The sequence below is a fragment of the Cervus elaphus genome, chromosome 32 (genome assembly GCF_910594005.1).
Source record: "Cervus elaphus chromosome 32, mCerEla1.1, whole genome shotgun sequence".
In the NCBI taxonomy this organism is placed as follows: domain Eukaryota; kingdom Metazoa; phylum Chordata; class Mammalia; order Artiodactyla; family Cervidae; genus Cervus; species Cervus elaphus.
The window spans coordinates 43,247,501-43,273,913 of NC_057846.1; the positions used below are offsets into that span (position 1 = coordinate 43,247,501).

The 26,413-nt window shown below is 55.3% G+C and overlaps 1 protein-coding gene across 1 annotated transcript in view; it reads right to left on the reverse strand.

Annotated features, from left to right (window-relative positions):
- Positions 1-25,009, reverse strand: part of SFRP1 (secreted frizzled related protein 1) — a 46,101-nt gene extending 21,092 nt beyond the window's left edge. The window contains exons 1-2 of the mRNA XM_043893607.1: positions 24,237-25,009; positions 18,963-19,040 (exon numbers count right to left, since the gene is read on the reverse strand). Coding sequence (XP_043749542.1) covers positions 18,963-19,040; positions 24,237-24,762 — 604 coding nt within the window. The 5' untranslated portion in view covers positions 24,763-25,009. The remainder of the gene's footprint in view (positions 1-18,962; positions 19,041-24,236) is intronic.
- Positions 25,010-26,413: the final 1,404 nt, after the last annotated feature.

The following is a 26,413-nucleotide window of genomic DNA, read 5'->3' on the forward strand; positions in this document are numbered from 1 at the left end:
GTCCCAGCTCTTGCCAAGTTCAGAGGGTGGGCACTCCCGGTGGCCGGTGGAATCAGCCCCGAGCTGGGTGTATACCGACTCCTGCTTCCAGATCCTCTGACCTTCACTGAGTTTCTTTTCTTTCTCTCCACCCACCCGGAGCCTCTCACAGAGGTAAGGGGGCAGATCTGGGTCCTGAGAGCCTGGGGGGAACATGTGCGAGGGGAACAGGGCAACAAGATGGGAGCCCCACTCAGGGATCCTTTCTGCGTCTCCAGGAAAGCCACTTATTAAAAAGAGCACGCGTGCTAAGTCACGTCAGTCCTGTCCGGCTCTTTGTGACTCTGTGGAAAGTAGCCCACCAGGCTCCTCTGTCCCTGCGATTCTCCAGGCAAGATTACTGGAGTGGGTTGCCTTGCCCTCCTCCAGGGAATATTCCCAACCCAGGGATTGAACCCTCATCTCCAGTGTCTCCTGCATTGCAGGCGGATTCTTTACCACTAGCACCACCTAGGAAGCTCTTATCAAAGAGATTTAAAACAATAAATAAATACATCATCAACAGACTTGCCCACGGCTATGGAAACTGCTGCTCTCAGGGTCAAGTGGGCCCAGGAGACCTCCAGCCAGAAGGGGCGGGTGCAGAGCACAGCCTCTAGCAGGAGCCTTAATCGCACTTCTGACCTCCTAGGCAGGGAGAGAATATATCCGTGTTGTCTAAGCGCCCTGGCGGTCAATGTCACCTCGGCCCTAACAAAGTCTTACAAGTCAAGCTCAAGCCCGCTGCAGACACAGCCAGTCTCCCGTGGAGAGTACCCACTGCCTCTGCTGAGCAGGTGGACACCGGCAGGGCAGGCTGGTATCGTCCGTACCCCCAGGGTACACTGCACTGAGGCCGCAGTGTCCATCAGGAAGAAAATGCAGGACACGGATCTCATCGGAGAAGCGCAGCCCTTCTTCCTGGAGGTCAGACATCCTTCCACACACCCAGGAACCTCTCGAAAGAGTAAGTGTCTGTCAGGCTCCAGGAATAAGAAGTGGCCAAGTCCACCCGGGTCCAGGGTCCCTTCCTCCAGCCCAGAGGTCTTTGTGGACCCGTTTCTACGATGGAGGGCAGGGTAAGATTTCCTTTGAAGAAAGGTTCTGCTTCGTGGCATGGGTGTGTTTAAAGGACACAGGGTCGGGACACAGAAGCACATTCTGAGAGCAACGTGGGGTCAGAGAGGCCATCCGGCCAAGCCGTGTTCCGGACGGTGAACAGGGGCTGGGAGGACCCTGGTCTCAACCGCCCACAGATGATCGGGAGCTGGAACCCGGGCCCCTGCTGCCCCCTCCCCTCGATCCCCAATCACAACACACACTCCGTCTCGGTAAGAGGACCCCAACCCCCATGCCATCACGCAGGCCCAGCCCCTCCTCTCCAAATGCAAGCACACACTCCCTCTCTCTCTCTCTCTCTCTCTCTCTCTCTCTCTCTCTCTCTCTCTCGCTCTCTCTCGCTCTCTCTCTCTCTCTCGGATTCAGCACTTCCTGCAAGAAGCCGTGGCTGCAGTGAAGGAGGAGACCCGGGGCAGAGGTCGCTCTGCCGGCCCCCCACCCCTTCAAGGAGAGCTTGGCCCCTCCCTCTGGCCCAGGACCATCCATCAGACAGAAGAGCAGGCCAAGGCCTGGCACCCCATGCCTCCCCAGCCCAGGACACCCTTGCTGAGCAATCCTGGGGCCTCCCCGGGTGAGTCCCCGACCTGCCTTTCTCTGCGGGCCTTTTGGGGTGATCCAGGGGCTTGAACAGAGGGAACTGCTCCTCTGCCTCCCCTCACTAGAGCACCACCCCCCAAAATGGGCTGTCGGATCTCACACCCCTGACGACCACACCCAGGGGGGTGCCAGCAACCCTGAAACCCACTGCATGAGTAGCTGCGTGTCAGTGTCTGTGTCGGAGTTTTGGAGTGCGGGCCCCCCTGGAATTTCCACGCTGAGGGCTCCCAGGGAGGAGCAGGCAGATGCTCAGCTCCGGCCTGCACGCCTCATGCTAAGGCCCCTGGGCCCAAGGAAGGAGCACAGAGAGTTCTCAACCGGTCCAGACTGATTCCACCCACCGACCCGCTGGGAAAGGGGGACGGGGATGGGGATATGAGTAGAAGCAGAGGAAAGTGCTGGTGCTCCGCGGGGTCTGACAATCAGAGCGAGGAAACCTGCCAGAAGACACATTAGGTCCGGAACGAGAGAAGGCTGCAGGCAAAGGGCTGTCCGTCACCAGCAAACACACGCCGGCCACCACGCCCCCTTCTTCCAAAGCAGCCAGCCTGGCTCCGGGACCTCCCCGCTCTGCACACCCAGTTACACAACTGGGAAGGCCAAGTCCCCGGGAAAGCTGATCTCTGGAGCAGGGGGTACCGAATGGTCCCGCCGGCAAGGAGGAAAGGGCAGGCGGGAGACCCGCCCGCACCTCCATTCAAGCTCCATCAGCCTCCTCCCTGGCAATCCGAGGACCATCCCGGGAGTCAGGGGCTCCAAGCCCTCTGGCCTTCATCACAAAGACGCACATCTTGGGACGGCTTCAAAGTTCCGTGGTGCCTACCGGGGCCAACCCTGCCCTCCTGAAGGGTCTATGTGCGAGGTCGGACTTGAGGCTGGTACCCCAGGATGCTGGGGGCCCCAGCAGTTCCTCCTCAGTCCTCCGGAAAATCACGCGAAGTCCTCCTGAGAAGGAGGGTTCACTCCCACACCAACACAGCCCCCTCCCCGGGGAAGCCGCCCGCAGGAGCTCAGCCAGCAGGCGCCCAGAGGACCCCCGAGCCCCGGCCTCCGCGGGGCTGGAAGGGACCCGAGGGTTGTGTCTCCCGCCTCCTGCCCTCTTCGGGCAAGAGGCCATCCAGCCGGTCAATAGCGCCTGGGGTGGGGACCCCACCACCCTGTGAGTCGAGGTTTTGTTGCCTCAACAAGCCGGGTTCTATCTGAGCGACCCGGCACAGGACTCCCCTTGGCGGAGCAAGCGGGTCCCAGCTCTCAGCCACCGTCCCTCTGGCCCTTGTCCTTAGGGGCAAACGCAGCCTCGACATTTTAAAGAGGATATAGGAAGAGACTCTCCAGGCCCCAGGGAAAGCGGGAAACACCCAACCTTGACCCATGGCATCAAAGAATGATGCCTGCAGCCCACGGGCGGACGTTTCACCCCGCTCCTGCCTACGCAGAACACCCTCCGTCGGCCGCCACCGCCTAAGAGATGCTGAGCGCTCGCTCCGCCCCGCCGCATCAGCGCAGGAAGCCAGCGCACAGGGCCTCCGGGACCCGGATCACGGCCTGTCACATTCCACGTTCTCTCGCACAGAACTTTGGGGGTTTTAATAATTTTATTTATTTTTGGCTGGGCTGGGTCTTCGCTGCTGCTTGCTCTCCAGGTATGGCGAGCGGGAGCTACCCTAGTTGCGGTGCGCAGGCTTCCCTTGCTGCGGAGCTCGGGCTGCAGGGCGCGCGGGTTTCAGTAGTTGCGGCCCGTGGGCTGGGTAGTTGCAGCTGCCGGGCTCTAGAGCCCAGGCTTAGGAGCTGTGGCACACGGGCTTCGTTGCTTCGTGGCTTGTGGGATCTTCCCCGGGTCAGGAATCGAACCTGGGTCCCCTGCAAGGGCAGGCGGATTCTTGACCGCTGAGCCACCAGGAAAGCCCAGAAGGCTTTCGTTTTGTTTTACGGTTGAGTGGATATTTTGTTTCCAGGGAGGGCAAACTTGAGTCCCAGGGTGGAGAAGGGGCTGGCCCAGGCTGACACAGCAGGTGGTGGGACCAGGCCTTGAACTCGGGTCCATCCGACGCCCCAGGCCCTGCCTGTTCCTCCCGATGAACTTTTTTCTGTCCCAGGGATTACACCAGTGCCCTTTACGACCATCCCTGAGAACCGCTGGAATCCGCCAAGGAAGTGGCTCTCGCCCAGAGCACCAGCAGTTCTAAATGGACTGCTGCAAACACTGAAACCTCACAAAATCGGCCTGGCCAGCATCTGGAGGAATAAACCGAACACGGGAGACTGGACCGCAGAGATGACTGTTGGGAGTGCCCAGAGGCCAGCTGCCCAGGAGTCCCTCCCGGGCACTTTAGCCTTCCCGGGTCCGGGGTGGGGGGAATCGTTGGCAGGTTCTGGAAGGCTCCCCTCTGGAGCGATGTGGGGGTTGCGGGGCGGGGGCGGGGGCTGGGGGGTGGCGGAGGAGAAAGCCTGTGATGTTCACCCGTGGAGGCTCAGCCCCTGGGGGGGTGGCTAGCACGCATGCTTGCCAGGCAGTCACGTTGTGCACAGACCCGCACATGCCTGTGCAGCGCACGGCTACACCCACCCTCAGACCCACCCACACACACTCAAACGTGAGTCCACGCACACACATCGCGCTCGCACCCGCCCCAGACCGCACCCTGGCCCCGGGGCTGCAGCCCCCTTGCCTAACCCCTCAAAAGGCCTCAGACATCTGGGCCGACGCAGCCCCGCAGTTCCGGGCCGGCCTGCCCAGCGCCGCGTGTCTGCCGCTAAGGAGGTCTGCAGAGAAAGTCAAGGGGTTTACGACGGCTCGTAATGACCGCCGCTCTCGGTAATGACCAACGCCCTACGCTGACTCGCGTGTGCGCCGACGGCAGACTCCGGCTCCGGCCCCGCTGCGCCCAGAGGTCTCCCGGGGTCCTGACCGTAGCAGAGCGCCCTGCCCCGCTGCCCGGGCCATGTGCTGAGCTCATCCGAGCAGCCAGCCCGATGCTCCTTCCAGCGGGTGGCCCGGCCCCAGCAAGAGCTGCCCTGAGCCCATAACACCCTCCTCCCAACATCTCCCCCAGACGCCTGAGGTTTGCCCCTCACTGCTGTGGATGAGGGAGCATCTCCCCCCTCCCCCTTCACCCTCCTCCTCCTTCTCCTCCTCTTTCTCTGCTCCCCACCCCAGGCCTTCACTTTAAAATGGGCTCCCCACACCCAGGACGGCCAACAAGATGAAAAGCTCCTTCCTTCCTCTCAGCATCCAAGGCCCTGAGCTGACCTTCCCCGACACCAGCCGTCTCATTTTTAGACACTCACCCCCATACGCCTTACAAGCCGACCACAGAGGTTCACCACTCCCCAGCACCCGGGTGACATCACGCCTCTGAGCCCTGGTCACTGCGGAGTCCTCCCCTTGGAATATTCTTCCAGTGTCCACCGTTTCAGCCTGCCAAACTTGAACCAACTCCTTGGAGGACAGTACAAGGTGTCTTCTCTCTGGAGCCGCCCCCATCTCCCACCTCCTCCCCAGGAAGACCAGCTCCCTCCTCTGGGCACCTGTGGGCCCCAGAACTTCCCTCATACAGGGATTTCAGCATTGATGACACGATCTGATGTTTGTTTTCTCCCCTCCGTCCCTTCTAGATGGTCAACCATCTGAAGGCAGGAACCACACCCGTCATCCTGCCCCATGCTCATCACCAGTCCTGAGTCTGCACCAGACAGCCTCCATTCAATTCAGTTCGCCTTAGACTATTTCAAGCACATGGCTGGTTCCATGACCCACTTCCCTCCTAAGGGCAGGAACGCCGCCCTCACTGGCACAGAGGTGCTGGGTGCCATGCCCCTCCCTGAGAGGCAGCACATGAGCCCCTTGGTGGAACCCCCCCCCCCCCAGTGAAGCTCTGGCCTCAAGCTGGCTCCGAGAAGAAAGAGGGGGAGGTGCCCTGGTTCTCTTAGGAGCTCATCTGGAGACACACCGCGCCCCCCCAACACCCCACCCCACCCCTAGTTCCACCGCCACACTCACCAGCTCCCACCAGCTCCACTGAAGCCTGAGAACACGGGCTGCTCGCCTCCAAGAAGTTGCTTGTGCACGTGCTAAGTCACTTCAGTCGTGGCTGAATCTTTGTGACCCCGCGGACTGTAGTCCACCAGGCTCCTCTGTCCATGGGATTCTCCAGGCGAGAACACTGGAGTGGGTTGCCATGCCCTCCTCCAGGGCACCCTGGGTTTTTGATCCCTTTGATGTCTCTTAAGTCTCCTGCATTGGCAGGTGGGTTCTTTACCACTAGCGCCACCTGGGAAGCCCCGGGCCTTTTCACTGAGAATGCAGTTTGAAAAGCTGCACACAAAAAGATGGGTGGAGCTGCCCCCACTAAAAAGCACCTGTGTGCTGGTAAAAGCTGCCTTCTGGCTGAGGTCTGACCTTCCTTGCCAAGGGCAGAGCACCGGCAGGGAGGAGACAACTGCTCTCTCTGGCTTTGACCGTGGTGGGGACTCCCCTCCTCCCAGACTCTGGGAAGAAACGATATAAACACTTGTGTTTCTGGATGTCTGTGGACCGCAAAGCCAGCAGAGCCAGCGAGGGTATCAGCAGGGCCGTGTCCTCAGCAGAAGCGCAACACTCATCTGTTGGGTGACATCTGTGCAAGACTGCGTGCCTTCGGCGGATCGTTAAGAGTTTTTAAAGGAAAACACAGGCACACATCACACTCCTGTCCTTAAATGAACGCCTGCTAAGAGTAGAGGAAGGGGCTGTCACCCTAGAGACTGGGTGCTCGCTGGCACCTGGCACATGGCGGGCATCTGAGCCTCCGCATCTCAGAACCGAGGCCAACCCGTGACTCTCTGGCCGGCCCCTCCTTATCATGGGGGTGCTGCACGTGGTCTGGAGGCTGCCCTCGTGGGCTCAGGGGTGCACACAGCAGACCACCTCACTCCCCCACCCGGCAGGGTCTCTTGCGTCTGGCCCATGGCCATGCTGGGTGGGTCACTCCTGTAACACATCTGCTCCCTCCAAATCCTGCTCCCTCTGGGACCCCGGCACCCTTCCAGTGGAGGGGGGAGGTACCTGGAAGGGACTGCCTCCTTCCTCATGTCTCAACTCAGCCCTTGAGCCCCCCTGAGTTTTGGCCAACGCGAGCCCCAACAGGATACGGAGTCAGCTGCCAAAACACAGATCTTCTCTACCTGTGATTTACCTGAATCAGGTTCTGTCAACTTTAAAAAATACTGTTTGACACCATATGATATGACTTATATGTGGAATATAAGATACGACACAAACGAATTTATCTACCAAACAGAAACAGACTCTTGGACATAGAGAATGGACTTGTGGTTGCCAAGCGGGGTGGAGGGTGGGGAGGGATGAATAGGGAGGCTGGGATGAGCAAACGCAAACTATTACATAGAGACTGGATAGACAACAAGGTCTTACTGTAGAGCACAGAGAAGTATATTCAATATCCTAAGATAAAACCATAATGAATGAATATATATGTATAACTGAATGACTTTGCTATATAGCAGAAGCTAACACAACATTGTAAATTAGCTATATTTCAATAAAATAGCTTCTTTAAAAAAAAATTTGTTCAGTCGCGTCCAACTCTTTGTGACCCATGGACTGCAGCATACCAGGCTTCCCTGTCTTTCACCATCTCCCAGAGTTTGCTCAAACTAATGTCCATTGAGTCAGTGATGCCATCCAGCCATCTCATCCTCTGTCACCCTCTTCTCCTGCCTTCAATCTTTCTCAACATCAGGGTCTTTTCCAATGAGTCAGCTCTTTGCATTAAGTGGTCAAAGTTTGGGAGATTCAGCTTCAGCATCCATCAATCCTTCCAGTGAATATTCAGGGTTGATTTCTTCTAGGACTGACTGGTTTGATCTGCTTGCTAGACTGACTGGTTTGATCTTCTTGCTGTCCAAGGGACTCTTGAGAGTCTTCTCCAACACCACAGTTCGAAAGCATCAATTCTTCAGCACTCAGCCTTTTTTATGGTCCAACTCTCACATCTGTACATGACTACTGGAAAAACCACAGCTTTGACTAGACAGACCTTTGACGACAAAGTGTCGTCTCTGCTTTTTAACATGCTGTCTAGTTTTGTCATAGCTTTTCTTCCAAGGAGCAAGCATCCTGGCAGGCTACAGTCCACAGGGTTGCACAAGAGTCAGACACAACTGAGTGACTAACCCTTTTCACTTTCAATACTTGTTTTGAGTCCTAACTCCTTTCCCGCCCTCCTCTCCTGACATCAGGATGCCTGTCTTCACTGTCTGCTGTGCTGCCCTGTGCTCAGTCGCTCAGTCATGTCTGACTCTCTGCGACCCCATGGACTATAGCCCACCAGGCTCCTCTGTCCATGGGGATTCTCCAGGCAAGAATCCTGGAGTGGGTTGCCATGCCCTTCTCTAGGGAATCTTCCCGACCCAGGGATCAAACCCAGGTTTCCCGCATTGCAGGTGGACTCTTTACCATCTGAGCCACCATGGACTGTCTGCAGTCCATCTTCATTTCCTCCAAAGAACCGCTCTGGATGTATCTAGCTCCCCAGTAGACCCTGCCATCCCACAGGCCTGTGAGTTAGAACCCGGCACCAAAGTAAGAAAACAGGGACAGACGAGCCTGGCCCTGGCCTGTCTCATCTTCCAGGTCCTCTGATCTGCTGACCCAATGGGGAGCTGAGGCCACAGGCAGCCACAGACACAGACCAAGAGGCCCCTGTGGAGCCTGCAGGAGGGGACTCGCTCCGCGGAGGGGCGTCCAGCAGCTGCTGAGGGTTTCAAGTGCTTATTCCAGGCCCCGTGTCCAGCTCGGCAGCCACAGTCACAGAAGTAGGGATTTCCTTCAGCCCTAACCCTAAGGGCTTCCTTGGTGGCTCAGAGGGTAAAGCGTCTGCCTGCAGTGCATGAGACCAGGCTTTGATCCCTGGGTCAGGAAGATCCTCTGGAGAAGGAAATGGCAACCCACTCCAGTATCCTTGCCTGGGGAATCCATTGGACGGAGGAGCCTGGTAGGCTACAGTCCATGGGCTCGCAAAGAGCCAGACACGACTGAGCGACTTCACTTTCACTTTCTTTCACTTTCAGCCCTAAAGCCAGCTCCAGAAGCCAACTGGATTTGCGGTGGAAGACATAGCAGCCAGTGAACTCATTTTCCGAGGGCTCACAGAGCACAGAGAACACATCCGAGGGACCCCCGGGAGGAAACGTCCCAGAGAAACCGCCCATGGAAGGGCTGGAAAAAACAGGAGAGAGAAAAATCCCTCTGGTAATCCTGCCTGAATGAGAGCAAGCCTGGCTTAGGGAAGCTGCTTCCTAGTTTTTCCCCACTGCCAAAGTACTGTTTTGGCATCTCTCTCCAGCTCACAGACATCCTTTCAGAATCTGTGGTCGATGATTCCCCTTAATTCCTGCCCTAAAGAAATACTCCTTTATTCCCCTAAGTATCTGCAGGCCTGGAAGATTCCATTTCCCGCACAGCAATCCCTGAAGAGCTGTTGAAGCAGCCAGGCCTCCCACACCCACAGCCCCTCCAATGGCGAGGGGCTCAGTCGTGAGCTCACAATACTCAGTCGTGAGCACAGACCCCCATCCCCCCGCCCCCAAAGCCCTTGTAGGTGAACAAACGTCATCTCTTCTCGGGTCCTTGCTTCCCCTCCCTGACCCACCAGGGATATCAGGATTGGCAGGATCCAGGACAGAGCCTGTGTCACAGGTGGTGCCCACAGACACCTTCCAACTCAGCCATGCCACGAGAACCCAAACAAGACCAGGGTGATCCAAACCTCCAGCCTCTGGGGCTGTCTAAGAACAAGCAGCTGATAACTCAGCCCCTCCCTGAAAGGTCACTATAAACATTGGCCACAGTATCTTCCTCGGGAAGACCTAGAAGGCCTGGCCTCCTCCTGCTCCATCACCCCATTCATCCATTCATTCCCTCCCTCGCTCCAGGCCCCAGGCACACATGCCACCCTCACAGGGCTGGACCTGCCCCCTCCTTAATCCCAAATGGAGCCCCCCAACCCCCAAGGAGCACAGCCAGAGACCCCCAGGAAGTATCTCAGCCTTCTGAGACCCTACGTCTAGCTCAGCAGAATCCACCAGGCACCACCCCCGACCTCCACGCCCCAGCTCCCAGATCATTCAACACACCCAGTCTCCGGCCAGTTGGGCTCAGCAGGTCTCTATTTGCAGAGAAGCCTAAGCTGGCCACTTGTGGACGGGCTGTGAGTGCAAGGCAGGCGGGAGCGGCCTGAGGCTGGCCCCCTCTGAGCCGGGGAGGCCGCGGTGCTGGCGCTAAGTGGCACCTGAGCCCCGGGAGGCCCACGACGTGGGGGCAGCTCCAGCACACACGTGGACTCTGCCAGCCCGAGCCGGCCCTCGTGGCCCCACCGGCCAGGCTGCAAGGCCAGGGCCTCCGGGCTGTGGCGAGAGTGACAAAGCTGGTGACAGGCCGGGCCTCGGACAGCCCAGAGCTGTAGCTCAAATATTTATCGTATGCATCTGGCTTTCACACGGAATCTGCCAGTTACCAGTGTTTACCTTGGTAGAAATTCACGGGAAACCTTCGTCTGAACAGGCCCGGAGTTTATTTTACTGCCAGATAAACAACTTTCTTTGATAAATCATCCATGTGACAGTGTTCCTGAAAGACTAAACAAAGATTTCAAGTGCAATCTATAGGCCTTTGAGCAGCCTTCCAAAGCTAATGCATGTTTAATTGGCTGCTCCAAGCAGGCTGGGGCAGGGTGAGGGCCTAGACATCTCTTTGGCCACTTGCTCTCCTTTGAAAAATAAATACGGATGGGAGCTTCTGGCTCATTTCTGCAAAACTGGAAGAAATTAGCCAATATTTAAATGCTCATTTGCTTCTGAATATGGCCTGTGTTTTAGCAAACGGGTGTGTATATCACAACTATCACAACTGCTGGGGGGAAAAAATGTGAAAAACTAGCCAGAGGCAGTTCTTGGGAAAAGTGGACAACACCAAGGGCTGAAAGATCTCCCTTAGACTCAGTACATTATGAGCAGAAAAACTCTTATGAGGAATAAGATTTCTAAAAGCCACCCCAAAACAAATGAACAAAGTTCCATGGGCGTGTCCTGGAATTAGCAAACACTCAGTCCGGGCTCCTTGTGCCCTGCGGTCATCATTATCTGATGACTTCAGTCTTACAGTGACTTTAGGGTGTCATCTAATTAAAGCCCGGACTGCCTAACTTCTAGTATGTATAGGGTTGCCTTTTGCTTGGTTTGCCTGGGTTTTGGTTTGTTTTTTGGTTATGTGAACTTTAGCACCTTGAAGCCATGTCAAGCTTTTAAAAGTTCTCCTAAACGGGTTTTGTGCAAGTTCCCTCCGGTTTAATCCTCTACTAACCAGAAATCCATCAGGACATTCCATTCCATTTCCTAACATTTCGTGCCAAGCAAGCTGATTTTATTAGCGCTCCAACCCTCCTACCGAGGCCAGTTTCCATCCTGAAACAATTCTTTCCAATAAGAAGAGATAATACTGGTCACGGCTGGAGCCGCTGCCATGGTCCAGGAACTGAATCCACTTGACTGACCCCATTCTCCTCCCAAAACAACCACACAGGAACCACTGCCCACAGATGATGGAGACAGGCTCAGAGAGGTTAAGAGACTTCCTCGCAGTCACTCCGCATATAAAGATGGGATTTCATCCCAGTCTCTCTGGCCCAAAGTCTATGTTCTTTCTCCTGGACGGCACGACCCAGCTCATGACAAAGAAACCAATGGATTACTGAGCCCCTTCCCTGTGTCAGGCACAGTCCGTTTATACCGGGCAGACTCTGAAAGTACCCAGTGCCCCTTCCCGGAAAGCTTCCTCTCCCATTCCTGGCAGAATGGGAACGCAAATGGGCATGAGAGGACATGAAGGAGGAAGGGTGTGGAATCCGAACCAGCTACCCAGCTAAGAGCTGCTGGGAACAAAAAACGGCAAGGGATGCCAGGTGGAGTAGCCTTGGGCCATCTGATGAGTAATGCCTTTATCTGAGTCTTATTTCCCTCCATCTGTAAGCTGACAGCCCTGGACTGGCTGATCTCTGAGGTTCCATCCAGCCCATCAGATCTTCACAACGACAAAGGGGTACGGAGGAGCAAGACAGCACCCAAGCAAATGGGTGGGCCTCCCGCCTCATCTCAGATCATCCCTTACCCGCTCCTTCTCCACCCACCCCCAGAAAGGCTCCGGGGAACACAGGTGAACTTGAGGCTAAACCCTTCCCTTGCCCTCCTCCCTTCTCCATGGCTGTTTATATACACATCGAACGATAAGGAGGACACGATGCTAAGTGAAATAAGCCAGACACATGAAAGGACAGACAGTGCAGGCTTCCACTCACATGTGGTACCTGAAATGGTCAGAGTCCTAGAGACAGAAAGTAGAGTGGGGGGTTCCCGGGACCTAGGAGGAGGCTGGGGTTGGGGGAGTGGGGTTGGTGTGGTCACTGCCAGGGTACAGAGTTTCAGTTTGGAATGAAGAAAAATATCCAAAGAGGGACGGTGCTGCCTGCATCACACTGAATGCTTTCGATGCCACTGAACTAACTGTTCACCTAAAAATGATGAAAGGGGTGCATTTTATGTTATGTATATTTTATCACGGTAAGGTTTGTTTTTTTTTTAAGCAGAGAGCAAGGCAGTGGATCGGAGCCACTCAACAGGATAATCAGGGGATGGCAGGTTGAAAACTACGTCAAAGGGCGCCCAAACCATGCAGTGTAGCAACTGACTGTCTCAAGAAATGACCTCGCGTCAAAGCTGCACTCATCACCAAAGAGGGGAAGCCATCATGTTCTGAACCAACCCTGCCCCCACCTATAGCAACCATCCCAGCAGGAGGCCAGACATGGGATGGCTAGCTGGAAACAGCGCTTGGTTCTGGAGAGGTTTTGACCGAGAGCCTGTGAGCTGCAGCAGCCCTTTCTCTGGTGAAGGGAGGCCTCGCCTGCCGGGGACAGAGGGCTGGACTGGGTTGGGCTACTCCACCCTTAGCAGGACCACCGGGATGGACAGTCAGTGAGTCTGGTCGGTGTGGGGGCCCAGGCCTGGGTTCCTTACACCAGCTCATCTGCTCCTGAACAAAACCGATCCTGGGTATTAGCTGCCACTTCGTGGGGAAACTGAGGCCTGGAGAGGTTCCAAGACTTCCCAACGTTGCCAGGCGTACGAACCAGGGCAGAAGGAGAAATGAACTCAGCCACCCCCGCCCGTGGATCCTGGCTTCTGAGTCTCTCTCAGTTCAGTGTACGTCCTCAGGGTCGAGTATGCTAAAGAGACATCCGCCTCATCTAAGTATTTCCTGCCAGGAGACAATGAAACGTGCAGAAGGGATGCTCACAGACGGGAAACTCAGCTCCTTTCCCAGCTTCTCCTCACGGCTCCTTGAGGTGGCTTCAGAACGGAGAGTGGTACCCATCTGCCCAGGGCCTGATGCCGCCAGCCAGGCCCCCAGCTCTCCACTCGGAGTCCGTGCGTGAGCAGGGACTCACCATCATGACCCACCAGACCAGACCCATTCAAGGGCTTCAGGGGCCCTCGAGGGTTCAGCCATGGACTCTGTACAGAACAAGCCACCCCAAGTCCCTGGAGGACTCAGGACGGACCGCGGGCTGACAGTGTCATTGCCAGGGCACCTATAGGGCCGACGCTGCGTTTCCCTGGACGTGAAAGGCCACACAAATCCTTCCAACTGTTACCAAACCTGTGCACAGGCTGCGTATTTCAGAGACCTCCAGGGACAACGAAAACCAGTTGCTTTCAGCCCAACAGCTCCACCCCGGGGTTACCTTGCCTTCGTCTGTGTGTCTGCTTAATTTTACTTCAACTGAGCGATGATAAATCAACTGAACTAGATTTCTGGATATTAGGGTTTGGTTTTGTTTTTGACATATACACTCAGTTACCCAAAACAGGGCAAGTACTTTCCCTCAAACTTAATAAACAAATTGCATATACTCGTTTGGAAAGGAGCTTTCTCCTTATATAAAAAAAGAAGGCCATAAACCACAAGGTCTGACTTTGTAGCACATGAACCATAATCAAAAAGAATATGAAAAAAATATATATGTATATATAAAAGACATATATGTATATATGTATATTTATGCATATAAAGTATATATAAGTTTATATATGAATCACTTCTCTGTACAGGGGAAATTAACACAACACTGTTAATCAGCTACACTTCTTTTTTTAAAAAAGAAGAAAACTGAAAAACAAAATAAAACCAATGCTCCATTTTCTGCCTACAAGGTGCATTTACTGCCAGAACAATATCATTTGTCTATTCACCAAGTTTCCATAAGAACTAGTAGAATGTAATAATAGCCAGAAAAGAGGATGGACAATGGTTAGGTCAAGGGGGAAAAAAAAAAAAAAGGCCACCGTGTACAATGTAAGTCTAAATTATCCGAATTTGTATTCATCTGGGAATATTTTAATATTAAATGACTTTTACATTGTTTTTCCCACTTAAATACAGGCCAGTCTTATGATTTAAATGTACTTGTGCCCATTTAACAATTGTGAATGTTCACTGTATGCACACTGTAGAAAATCTAGGATTTGTACTCAGATGTATACGTCCCATCATTAATATTTTTGTACTTAAAAATTCCTATATTCATTGATCTTTGTGGATTTTCAGATGACGCATGCTAAAATCAAGCTGTGGTTACTTAACAGAAAATAAGCTGGAAATTAAACCACTTAAAAAAAAAAAAAGAAGGCCAATTTCCATCTCCCAGTCATGTCCTGTCATCCATACATGAGTCCAACAAACTTTTATTTTATGCCTACCGTGGAACTGTGCAATCACCAATCTAAGTACACACAGGCCTTGTTTTGTTCATTTTAAGACACAGATTCTTTTCACGTTTTAACACGAAGGATGTGTCCCCCTGGAGGACAAGGCACCGCACGTGTGATGGACGGCACATCTCGCAATCAAGGGGTGTCTTACATTAGGTAAAATGTGGTACCAGAGACAGACCCTGCTCTCAAGCAGCTTACAGACCTGCAACCACCCTGCTGGCAGCCACATCTCCTCCTCTGCGGGAGGAAACCCAACGTTTGGCTTGGAAAGGCCGAGCCTACTTTTTGCGAGTAATCAAACATTCCGAGTAAAACTTTGCGCCTCCAAACAGTAGCCCAGCCAAGACACCTTGAAAGCAGAGTGAGGCAGAGTGAGAACAAATTAGTGAAGATCCAGGAACCGCCAAGAATGTTTCTTCTAGGAAATACTCCCAAATGCTAACGGGGAGAGCCTTTTTTTATTCTTTCCTCTTTGACTCAGTTTAGCGTTGCAATGTACAGTTTTACTCTTTATGATGAAACATATAAATGAAAAAAAAAAATGTTAAGAAGGCAAGAGAAATTTCTAGGGGGGCCAAGAAATCTTTTTCCACAGCCAGAAAATACCGGACCAACAAAGGGGCCACCTGAACTCTCAGAAAAGAAGAAGCCAGTACAAGAGGAAGCTGTGAACTGTCTCAGCAGAAGTATATGATCCTGCCCGTTTCTACCAGAAAAGCTTAAAGGTGTTTACGGATCCAGAAGCTCAAGAGAGTGACCGGTGGCGGGGGTGGGGGGTGGTCCTAGCCCCACAGCCATCATAAATCAGACCCTCCCATCCCCTGGGATAAGCTGAGCTGAAGGAAAGATGGTTATGGGCGCTGAGTTGTTAACAGCGGGATTACTAAGTGTGGCGGCTCGCAAATAATATATTGACCCCGTCCAAGAGAAAACAGCGGCACCCTGTTGTCATGGAGCAGGAAAAGCAGATCGAGAGCAAGAGAGCAGGCAGCGGGGGCCAGGCGTCCTGAATGGAGCCCAGCAGGCGCCCTGGCCGCCTAGCTGAATTCAGAACCTCTTCCCCGGCTAACTTTGGGCCGCCACACATCTGGGGCTTGATCCGGGCTGATCCAGCTGCATTCCTGAGCATCAGCCCACAGGTGTTTCTACTGAGGCTCTTCCCTGCCAGTGGGGGGCGGGAAAAAAATGTACTCTCCACTGCGGAGGTACAGTGCGGGGCTGGAGAGAACCAGGGGGCAGGCAGAGCTGCCAGAGAGCGACAATCGCACCTCCCGGGGAGGCGGTAATGGGCCGGGTAAGGAGTCTGAGGATGACCGCTGGCAGGAGAGGGCTCGGGAGTGCTGACCCCGAAGGAATGGATCCCTTGTTCCCCGAGCTCCCAAAGAGCCTTCCAACAAGCTGATGTCTTCCCACCGGGGATGTCAAGGCCGCTTAATGCAAAGTTTGATCCCTCGAGTGGGGCGTAAAGCATTCTTTTTCTTCTCGGCTGTGTATCAGCTTGCCTCGCTGCATTTCTTTGTCTCCTAACTGAATCCCATCAGCGTGGCTGACTGCCTCCCTCACTGGAAATGAGCTGAGCTAGGAAACACGTTTCTCAACAAGGCCGCATTCTCCAGGGTGCTGAGAAGGGCAGAGCTGAACTCAGCCCCTGCAGAGAAAGAGAGAGAGAGAGAAAACAAAACAAGTCCTCTCTATTGCCTTATGAGAACACAATACAAAGACACACACACACACACACACACACACACACGCACACCCATAAAAGTCTCTCCTGCATCCAGATAGGGAAGTCTGGCGTCCAGCCCCGAGGCTGTTCATCTTAAGTGGGAAAGGCAGCGTGTCTGAAAAAGAACACCGGGGGAGCAGGTCAGATTCCTTCTTTGTGAAATAAGTGGACTTGATAGGATGACCCAGAGGACCCAGGAGAACGCCAAAGTTCTAGGCGCTCAAGAAGGAAACCATCTCTGGGCCAAAGGAACACAGACCCAAACTGCTAATCAGACTGCCCAAGCCCGGACTGGCTATTAAAATAGGACACACTCCTTGAGCCCGCGCACTGCAGGGAGCAGGTGGCCAGCCGACCCAGCGGGGACCCTCTGGGCACCCACTGTGGCGTGGGGGGATTCATCTCCCCAGGTGGGTTACCCCAGCCCCCTGCAGACCCTTGCCCTTCACTCAAAGGTCAGCTTTCACATTCACATTCTTTCCCAAGGTTTGCCCCTTCAGCCCACGCCTAGGGAATGACTCTAGATTAACGAACTGCCACAAAGCCCCTCATCAAACTCAGGTCGGTGAGTTCGAGGGAATCGGAGCGGGAAGACAAGCGATTTTCTTCCCAAAGCGCCAGAACATCCTTTGCCCTGCTTCGCCAACAGCACCCGTTTCAGGCGGCGAGTTAGATGACTCCACGATTCTCTAGGAAACGATCGTTTCCTGTCTGGTTGGGATTAAAAATGAAATTTTTTAAAAATTAAATCTTCAGCTATGCTAGGTCCATATTTGGGGACATGGAGTCTAGCATAGAGCTCTGAGCTCAAGAAATGCTGAATGACCAACTGGACGCCACCTCCTTCACACACTGGGTCCCAAGAGATGGGATCCCAGCATCAAGCATCCGCTCATACACCACCTTTCAGAGATGGCTCTAATAGGATCCCCTGGATTTGCTGAAGCATCAGGGAGTCAACTTCTCAGAGTGTGGTGATTTACACTATCAAAAGGGGGTCGGTGAAATCTAAAAGCGGCCGCTGAGTATTATCCAACCCCTCTGCCCCATCCCCACCCTGGTCCCCCACCCCCTTCCCACTCCCACGAACCCCCCACCCACCCCCGCACAAGGAAGGATGCTTTGGGATGACGGCGGCCTGCAAGCTGATTCCTCCTGCCCCTCCCCCCTCCCCTTTGCAGCAAAAGGTTTCTGGTGAGGACTTCTGAGAGATTTTATTTATGGCCTTTTACTCAATGCCCAAATGCCTCTTTGGGAAGGAATCTTGCGCCATCTGTGGAAGGAAAGCTTGTCTCTCGGTCAGGTTAGGCCCATGCAGACCCGCCAGCCTCACTGGGCACTGGGGTCCCCTTGATGGAGCAAGAATGTGAGCCTCAGGAAGCCCCGGTCGGACAGAAGGAGCATCATCAGAGTTTGCAAACACTGCAAAAAGCACTGCAGGTGCTCTCTACAGCTTATTTGAAATTCATTGAAAATGGCAACCAGGACAAAGGATGTGACTCAAACACAAGCGGCAGAAGGCAGGGCAGACAAACTTTCCTAGAGCTCCTCCACCAAGAACCAAAGAGGCAGGCAGAGATACTTCATGCAGAAACAGGGCAAGCGAAACGTGTGCATTCTCAAGGAGCTCTCCGGGCCAACTCCTGCCCGCAGTCACAGCGACAAATACCGAGACTACAAGTGTCACATGTACTGTTTCCTTCCGCTTTACACGTATGCAGCTCTGCAACAGCACTTGGTCAGCATGAGGCCCTTCATGTGCGTTACTATGCCTGGTTAATGAAAACCCACAATAGGTAGCCCTGGAGGGACATAAAGATCCCCTTTACCTACCATTTACACTTTTCCTGGGAGGAATTCTGCAAGAGATCCAGCCTCAGGGACACCCTGGCTGGAATCGTGAGAACCTGTCCTTAGCAAAACAGCCCCGGGCGCCTCTATTTTATACGTAAGCTCCATACAAAATAGAGGCAGGCTGAAGAGAGCCGACCTTTCAAGAGGATGCAGTTCATGTTTACTTTTCCAGAGGACACACTCCCGAGGTGTCTGAGGCTCCATCTTCTGAGGAGCAGACGACAGGAACCGCCCGTGAAAGGTCCCCTGAGATCAGGCCCCAGGCCTGCATCCAGCCCTCCTCCTGGGGCTGCAAATGTGGACCCAGAATTCCCTTTTAACCCAGAGAGATTTGGGAAGAATGGAGGAAAATTCCCCTCACTGTGGGAATGTCATTTTACTTGCCAGAAAGCAGGCGAGAGTCCCGGCCCCCATGGCCCTCCACACCAATGACCCCCCTCCCGGATCCTGGGCGGCGTGGTGCTGACACCTAGGGGTGGATGAAAAAAGAGCCACGCGGGAAACCAGCCGGCAGCCTGGTTTTCCCCCAGCTTGCCCAAATCTGCTTCCCTCCATGCCCAGAGAAGGTCCCCCCAAAAACCCACCCAGTGATCCCACACAGGGAAAAGCAGAAGCCAAGTTTGCCTTTTCATAAAAAGCAGCCAGTTCCCCTATCTAGTCTCCCAAATCAGCCTGAGAAAAGCAGCTGTCTGGGGAGAGGATGGAGGGAGAGAACACACATCTCCAAAAAGAAGCTCCAAAAGGCTCTGCTCCAGGGACTCAGACCAGGAGGAGCCAGGGATGCCCGACCTCCCGGAGGCAGCCTGGGCCGCTTTCTTACCAAACTCGCTGGCACAGAGGTGCTCGATTATGGCTTCGGATTTCAGCTCGTTGTCACACGGAGGACACACGGTCGTGCCTAGGAGAGGAAAGGGGGGGACAGGAGCTGAGTGACCGGGGGGCGAGGATGCTGGAGGAGCTGCCCCCGGGGCAGACAGAGATCAGCCTCGGGACCAGGCTAGAAGCCGGCTAACAGTCTTCTGGAATTTCTGAAAGGCAATCCCAGAAAAGACGAGTCTTGGAAACCAAGGCAGATATCGAGTTCCTTGAAAATTCAGGGACTAGAGCTACTGCATATGGTACAGCTATTCACAACATTATCTGGGGCTGAACGGGGCGGGTCCTATGAATCGTGTCTTGATGTGGTGGGTCCCTGGGAAAAGCTGACTTGTAACCAAACACTTCTAGCCCAGTTTTTTGTTTGTTTCCTGTTTTCTCCCCTCCCCTTGAAATACCCACCTGATTCCTGCCCCACTCCTGTTTCCAAACTCCCCAATCCATCTGACCAGCTCTCCATGAGCCAAGAAACAAAATCAGCCAGACTCACAAAGTCCAACCACAGGCCCTGAACACCCCTGCCCAGAAGGGCTGCTGCAGATAGATCCTGCGGGTCGGGGAGCAGGAGCTGGGTGGGGGCTGGGGGGGCATCACCAGCCCTGCTGCCAAATGGAAGGACCGAGAGGGACGGGGAGACCCTCTGTTGGCGTTTTCACACCGTGAAGTGCTTTGATGAGGAGGTGTGTGTGCCACAGGCAGGGGGGCAACTGGAGGCGGCTAGGCCCCGGGGGGAGGAGGCTTTGGAAGCCAGGGCCAGCGGTTCCTCCCGGCCAAATGCCGCAGATGCTGGAGGGGCCCTCCCCTGGAAGGTGAAGGGGCCCGGTGGAAGAGCTGGGAGAAAGCCACCCAGTGGAATCGCCAGAAGGGGAGGTGGCTTGTCACCGCCACCGCGACCACCATCCCACCATCCCACCGTCAGCAGCAGCATCGCCTCCATCATCTATCATACATCTTGGAGTTTTATCCAGGTTGCAGGAAAGCTTGAGCACATCCTAGGGGGCCTCTATCCAGCACTGCACTAGAACTCTGCGCAAGTCACAAAGGAGGGCGGTGTGCTGAGCGACCTCCACTCCCGTTAAGACTCTTCTTCCTCCCTTCCCCCTCCCTCTCTGTGGCTCCTACGGCAGCATCTCCTTGGCCCTGGAGCACTTCTGTGGTCCAGAGAAATGGGCAGAGCCTCCCACGGCGGACAGGGAGTCAGCTAGAGCATTCTGGGGCCGGAGCCGCCGCCCCCCAGGAACACAGCTGGTCCCCCCAGCCCGGGAAGGGATGCCTGACCACACCCCGCTCCCAGGCAGGGGCCCTGTGAGGCCCCAGCAGAGGCCACAGGCTTTCGTCTTTGCTGGCAGACCCCTCTCCCACCTTGATGCTGGGCCCAGGGCCACGCACTGTCCAGACTCCTTCGCCAGCAGGAACCACTGCCTCGCTCCAAGCAGAAGACGGTGGGACTATCTTTGGACCCGGAGGCTGGAACTGTGCTTCTCAGCCGGAACTTAAGATGGGATTCCAGAGGTCATGTTTCTGACAAAAGGGAAACGCTTACCCGGAATTGTGCATCCTGGTTCTGGCTTCCAAGGGCAGAAAAATGGAAGGGTAGTCCCACCGCATGGGAAGGACCAAGGTACCGGCCTGGGGAGTGTGGACTGTGCTGGGGGACCTTCCTTGTTTGGGTTAAAAAAAAATTTTAACGGAAGTTATCACAGGGCAAAGTTCAATGAATATAATCTGGCCAAACAAGCGGCAGGGCAGGACTATCCGAACACAAACCCCGGGTGGCCTCGGCTCCCTCAGACCACCAGGTCTGGACACCCTGAGTCCCCGACTTGACTGGCAGCCCAGGGCTCTGGACACCTCTCACTGTTCTCAGCCCCATCGCCACGTCCGGCGCTCAGCGTCTCCCACGGGGGCAGGAGGTGGCTGGGGTGAGCTCAGTGTATTTTCCCCAGCCCGCCTCACCTTTTCTTACAGCCAGCTCTGAAGGGCAATATTAATCTGTGGCCTCTGGATTGTGCCGGGGCGGGGCAGCAGGCAGCCTGAGTGCAAAAAATCAAACCCACCCAGTCATCCATCAGAGAGGCAGGAGGAAATGGCTGTTTGCAGATGTATTTAAAATGTTTCAAGTGAAAGAAGCAAAAACCAAAAGGTGTTGTGTTTCATCAATATCTAAGGGGAAGAGGAGTGCAACTGGACTCAGAAACACGTGGTGTTTTTTTTTTTTAATCAATGCACACACATGCACACTGTACACACACACACACACACACACACAGAGCAGGTCTTCCCTGGCCAGCTCCTCAATACAGGGAAGGGACCCTAAGGAGGGCTCTAGGGAAGAATGAGGCACCGCGGCCTCTGCAATCTGTGCCTGAAACAGTCAGGCTGATTTAACGCACGACATGCCTAAACAACAACAAAATAAAACTAAAAGTATGTGCTCCTTCACGGAGCTTGAATCAGTAAAACCTGGCAGGGAGGAGAAATGACAGTGTATTGGCCTGGGAGTGCACGCGGGTCCAATGCAAGTGCAAGATTGAGAAATAACTTTTCTGTAAAAAAAAAAAAAAGTGCTTCTCCCATAACTGAAGCAGCTTGAGCCTCAGCTTTTTGGGGGTGCAAGGGAGCCTCCTTTGACTCACCTCATTATCAAGTTTACCTTAAGTGATGTGTGGTCCCAAAGGCCTGCCCCAGTACCCTAAACAGTACTTGCCCCCCTATGTGAACAGAAGCCAGCCAGCCGGCATTCGGAGACAGGTCACTGCTTTGAAAATCCCATTTTAATTTTACAGAATAAAAAGAAATAAAGGATAAAATGGGGCACGTGTACCTGGTCGCCTCCAAAAGTATCAGTTCTTATTCTGGGGGCATGAGCCATGAGGGATGAAGACCAGGAGTCTGGTCTCTCCCCCTGACCTGCACACACACACACGCACACACACACACCCATCCTTCCCACTTCCAGGCTCAGCTGACAGCAGTGACCAGGCAGCCCCGGGGGACGCCTTTTGGGTGAGGTTCCTCCCACTGAAGGGGCTGCAGTCCCGGGTAGGAGCAGGGCCTCCGGCAGAACCGGTCACCAAACACACGGTGGGAAGAACCAGGTCCCAAGTTCCACCCCAGACTGGTCCCTTCACGGCTGTGTGGCTGGTCCAGAGGGAGCTACCTGAGCACTCCTGGGATGGAGGGAGGAGGCAGATGGTGCCAAGGGCAGACTTCGGGGGGGCCAAGGGGGTCTCCAAGAAGACAGCATGGATTTTGGTTTCCCTTCCCTCAACCACCCCTGCCTCTGGCGAGGGGCGGGAGGTGTTCGAGCTGAGAGGATTCTTGTCCATACATAAGGAGGCACTCCAGCCAGTGCCCCCACCTGCCAGTCCCCCCCGGAAGGTTTCTGTCTTCGCTCGTACCACACAGGGGCAGTTGGGGGTGGGCTCTGCCCCAGCAGAGCTGGCCGCGGTCTCTGGGGGTAGTGTTGGGCTTCTGTCCCAGAGGGAAGAAGGAAAATCCCGTGGGTTCTATCCGGACAGAACACCAAGGGCTTAGTCTGCTCCAGGTACCGGCAGCATCTCCCCGAAGGTGAAGCCTGCGCGGACCTCCAGGAAGGGCGACCATGGGGCCCAGACCTCGGGCTGTTGCCCTGTCCACCCGTCAGGCCCAACTCCACACCCCCCACTCTGGACCTATTTCCGCCCTCCCTGAAATAAGGAAAGGCATTCAAATTTCAGGGTGCCCTTCCCCAGACTACCCAACCCTCACGCTGGGGAGCCTGCCCCGCAGGAGACATTCCTCCTCCGGCATCACTTGGAGATAAGCTGAGCCAGCAAGCAACAGGTTTTTCCACCCCCACCCCCGACACACACACACACACACACACACACACACACACACACACACACACACCTTAAGCCCTGTCCTCCAAAAGCCCTGGAGACACAAGCAACAGGTTTTTCCACCCCCACCCCCGACACACACACACACACACACACACACACACACACACACCTTAAGCCCTGGAGACACAAGCAACAGGTTTTTCCACCCCCACCCCCGACACACACACACACACACACACACACACACACACACACACACACACACACACACACACACACACACACCTTAAGCCCTGGAGACACAAGCAACAGGTTTTTCCACCCCCACCCCCGACACACACACACACACACACACACACACACACACACACACACACACACACACCTTAAGCCCTGTCCTCCAAAAGCCCTGGAGACACCCGCCGGGTGCCCAGGGCACCCAGCTTCCCACCTCTGATCACTGGCAGCTCTTTGAGCCTCAACTCTGCTTCCGAAGAAGTCGGGGTTGAATTCATTCCTCTCAAAGTTCAGGCAATGGTGCTGGGGTGTTGGTTTGTTGGGGATTTTCTTTTTCTTTTTTTTTTCTTTTTGGCTTGTTAACTTGTTTTGCTCTGTCTTGTGGCCTGGGGGTGGGAGGTGGCGCGGTGATGTGCCTCCTCCCCCGTCAAGAGCTGCCCTTTAAGCGGGAGGGGTTCCGAGAACACCCGCCTGCCCATCCCCGGGGCTGTTAGGAAAGTCTTCAATTTGCGGTCCGCTCCCCAAGGAGAGCGGAACAATGAGCTAATGACAATTTTATCTTTCTAATTACCTGAGGATTTGTGTGAATGAGAGAAGCAGGGGGTATGCAAGAATGGGGGAGAAGAGTCTTTCCATCCACCCCCCCTCCCTCAAGTCTCCCGAAACTGTTACCTAAAAGGAGGAAACAGAAAGGCTTGCAGTTTCTAAACTTTTTTTCTCAGCTCGTTTTGCACCAGTCCGGGAGCTACTTGGCTGAATGACTAGCTAAGAAAAGCGATTTTTAAAAAAAAAATCCTCCTCGAACCTAAGAATATAAACAAAGCTGCACCTTAGCATTTGCTCGGCCTTCCTGAGCTTCCCAGATTTAGAGTTTGGGTTGTGTTTCCCGCCCCCAGCCCCGGCGGCATCTCGTCCCGGGGGTTCAAAGCTCCGATGAGGACTCGGTTCCCTCCCAGGGGAGAAAAGCGCTCTCCTGGGACCCGGAGCTAACGCTTTGTTTCCTGGAAACTGGATTCCCAGGGCAGCCGCTCCGCGACCCGGAGCGGGTGCGCGCGCGGGGCTGCCCCGCCGGGCACCACCTCGGACGTCTCGAGGCCGTCGGGCAGGGCCACGTCCCCAGGCCCGGGGCGCAGCCCGGGGTACCCCCGCCTCACCTTGGGGCTTGGAGGCCTCGGTGGCGTTGGGCGGGGTCATGGCGATGCAGACGTCGCCCTCGGGGAACTTGTCGCACTTGAGCATCTCGGGCCAGTAGAAGCCGAAGAACTGCATGACCGGCTCGCACGAGTCGCGCACGGCCTCGCAGAGCCAGCGGCACGGGTAGATGGGCCGGTCCAGGCAGACGGGCGCGAAGAGCGAGCACAAGAAGACCTGGGTGCCGATGTGGCAGTTCTTGTTGAGCAGGGGCACCCAGCTGCTGGCCTGCTGCTTCACCTCGGCCATGGTCTCGTGCTCCAAAAGGTTGGGCAGCACCATCCGCTTGTAGCCCACGTTGTGGCACAGCCGCAGGTCGGCCGGGATGTCCACGCACTGCGGCGGCTTGGTGTAGAAGCGCCCGCTCTGGTAGGCGCCGATGTCCGACTGGAAGCTCACGTAGTCGTACTCGCTGGCCGAGCCCGCGGCCAGGAGCCCGGCGGCCAGCGCCAGCAGCGCGCCCGCCGCGGCCCAGCGCCCGCCGCCCATGCTCGGCGCCCCGGCCCCCGCGACGCGGGGCGTCCTCGGTGGTCTCCCCGCGCGCGTCCCGCCGCGAACTTGCAGGAGCCCACCCGCCCCACCCTGCACCCTCCCCGGCTCCGGGGACAAAAGGCGCCGTCCGCACCCGCGCCCGGCTGGGCGGCCGCGCGCTCCTGCCTGGCGCTGGCGGGGCGGCCCAGGAAAGCTGCGCGGGGAGGCGAGCGCGCGGCCCGAGTGCGGCCCAGGCGCCCGAGGCGGCGGGACCCGAGTGCCCGGCGCTCCCGCGGCCGAGCCCTCCGAGCCGCGCCGGCCAATCAGCGCCGGCCGCCGGGAGCGCTCCGGGCCCGCCCGTCAGTCACCCGCGCCGCCGGCCAATCGGCTCGCGGGCGGGAGGGCTCGGCTCCCCAGAACTCAGCGCAGGTCAACACCCCTTAAAAAACAAAACCAAAAATAAATAAATAAAAGAAGGAAGAAGGGGGGAAAACGAGGAAAAGACAAAAAAAGAAAGAAAGAAAAAAGGAAAGGAGAGAGGGGTTGGAGAGAAGCGTGCGGAGGGTAAAAAGGATGCGCAACGCTGCAGCTAGCTTGAGTCAGATCTCAGGAAAGCAAGGACGCGTAACAGCACTTGCAAGTCCATGAGATAATCAAGACTTTTTTCTTTTTTTCTTTTTGACACTTTTCGCTAACTTAACGCAGCAGCAGACTGCTTTCTCGGTGTTGTTTTCTGTGGCTGCAGTAGGAAAGCGGCCGTTGCCGGCGGACCCGGGCTCAGGAAGGCTGTAGCGAGGAAAGTCTGCCTTTCCATCCCGGCCCGGTGGAGCTCGGCTCCCGCGAAGACCCGGGGGAAGGTGGAGTCCGGCCGTTTGCTGGCTTTAAAAGACAGCCGCGTTTCCAGGTGGGACAACCGGATGATGGCCCTCCGACAGTTCCGAGGCAGTGTGGAAGGGAAAGGTGCGCACAAAGGTGTTGATTTGGGGAGGACAATTGTGGTTTTTTTGTTGTAGTTTTTTTAAAGGAAAAGAAGAAGGGAAAAGAGAGCCCTGCTCAAGGCCCAGGCCGACAGCACGTCTGTGTGTGCACGCATATGCACATTGACATGTTTGTGGTCTAGAAAGCCAAAACATTAAAAACACATGTGCACTTATCAGCGTGGCTTGTGTAAATATCAAGTCCATCACTCAGGCACACATGCTACATTCAGAGCCAGCCCAGGAACCTCAAGTCAAAAACCAAGGGTTCCTGTTCAGACAGAAGGCAAGAAAGAAGTCCCAGCAGAAACAGCCCTTTCTTTCCATCCAGCCCACCCCCGACCCCCACCATCACCCTGGAACAGAGGGTGGTCCCCCTGCCACCCTCCACCTCAGAGTCCCTGGGGATCCTTTGTAATGAGGCCCAAGCTCCAGAAAGCTGGGAGTGTGACCACAACCAACCCCAGGGACAGGCAAGAGCAACAACTGTCCCTGAGGCTGGCTGGGTCTCCACACTGCTTGTGTCCCAAAGTGTGGGGTGAAGAGGAGGCTCAGAGAAAACTGCAGATCGCGTCTGAGTGGCGTGACACCACCCCAGGTGGCAAATGGGCCACAGAGCCCTAGCTGAAGGCAGACACCGGAGGAGGCGCTGCCTTGCTGTGGGAAGCTGACTTTGGACCCTGCAGACCAAA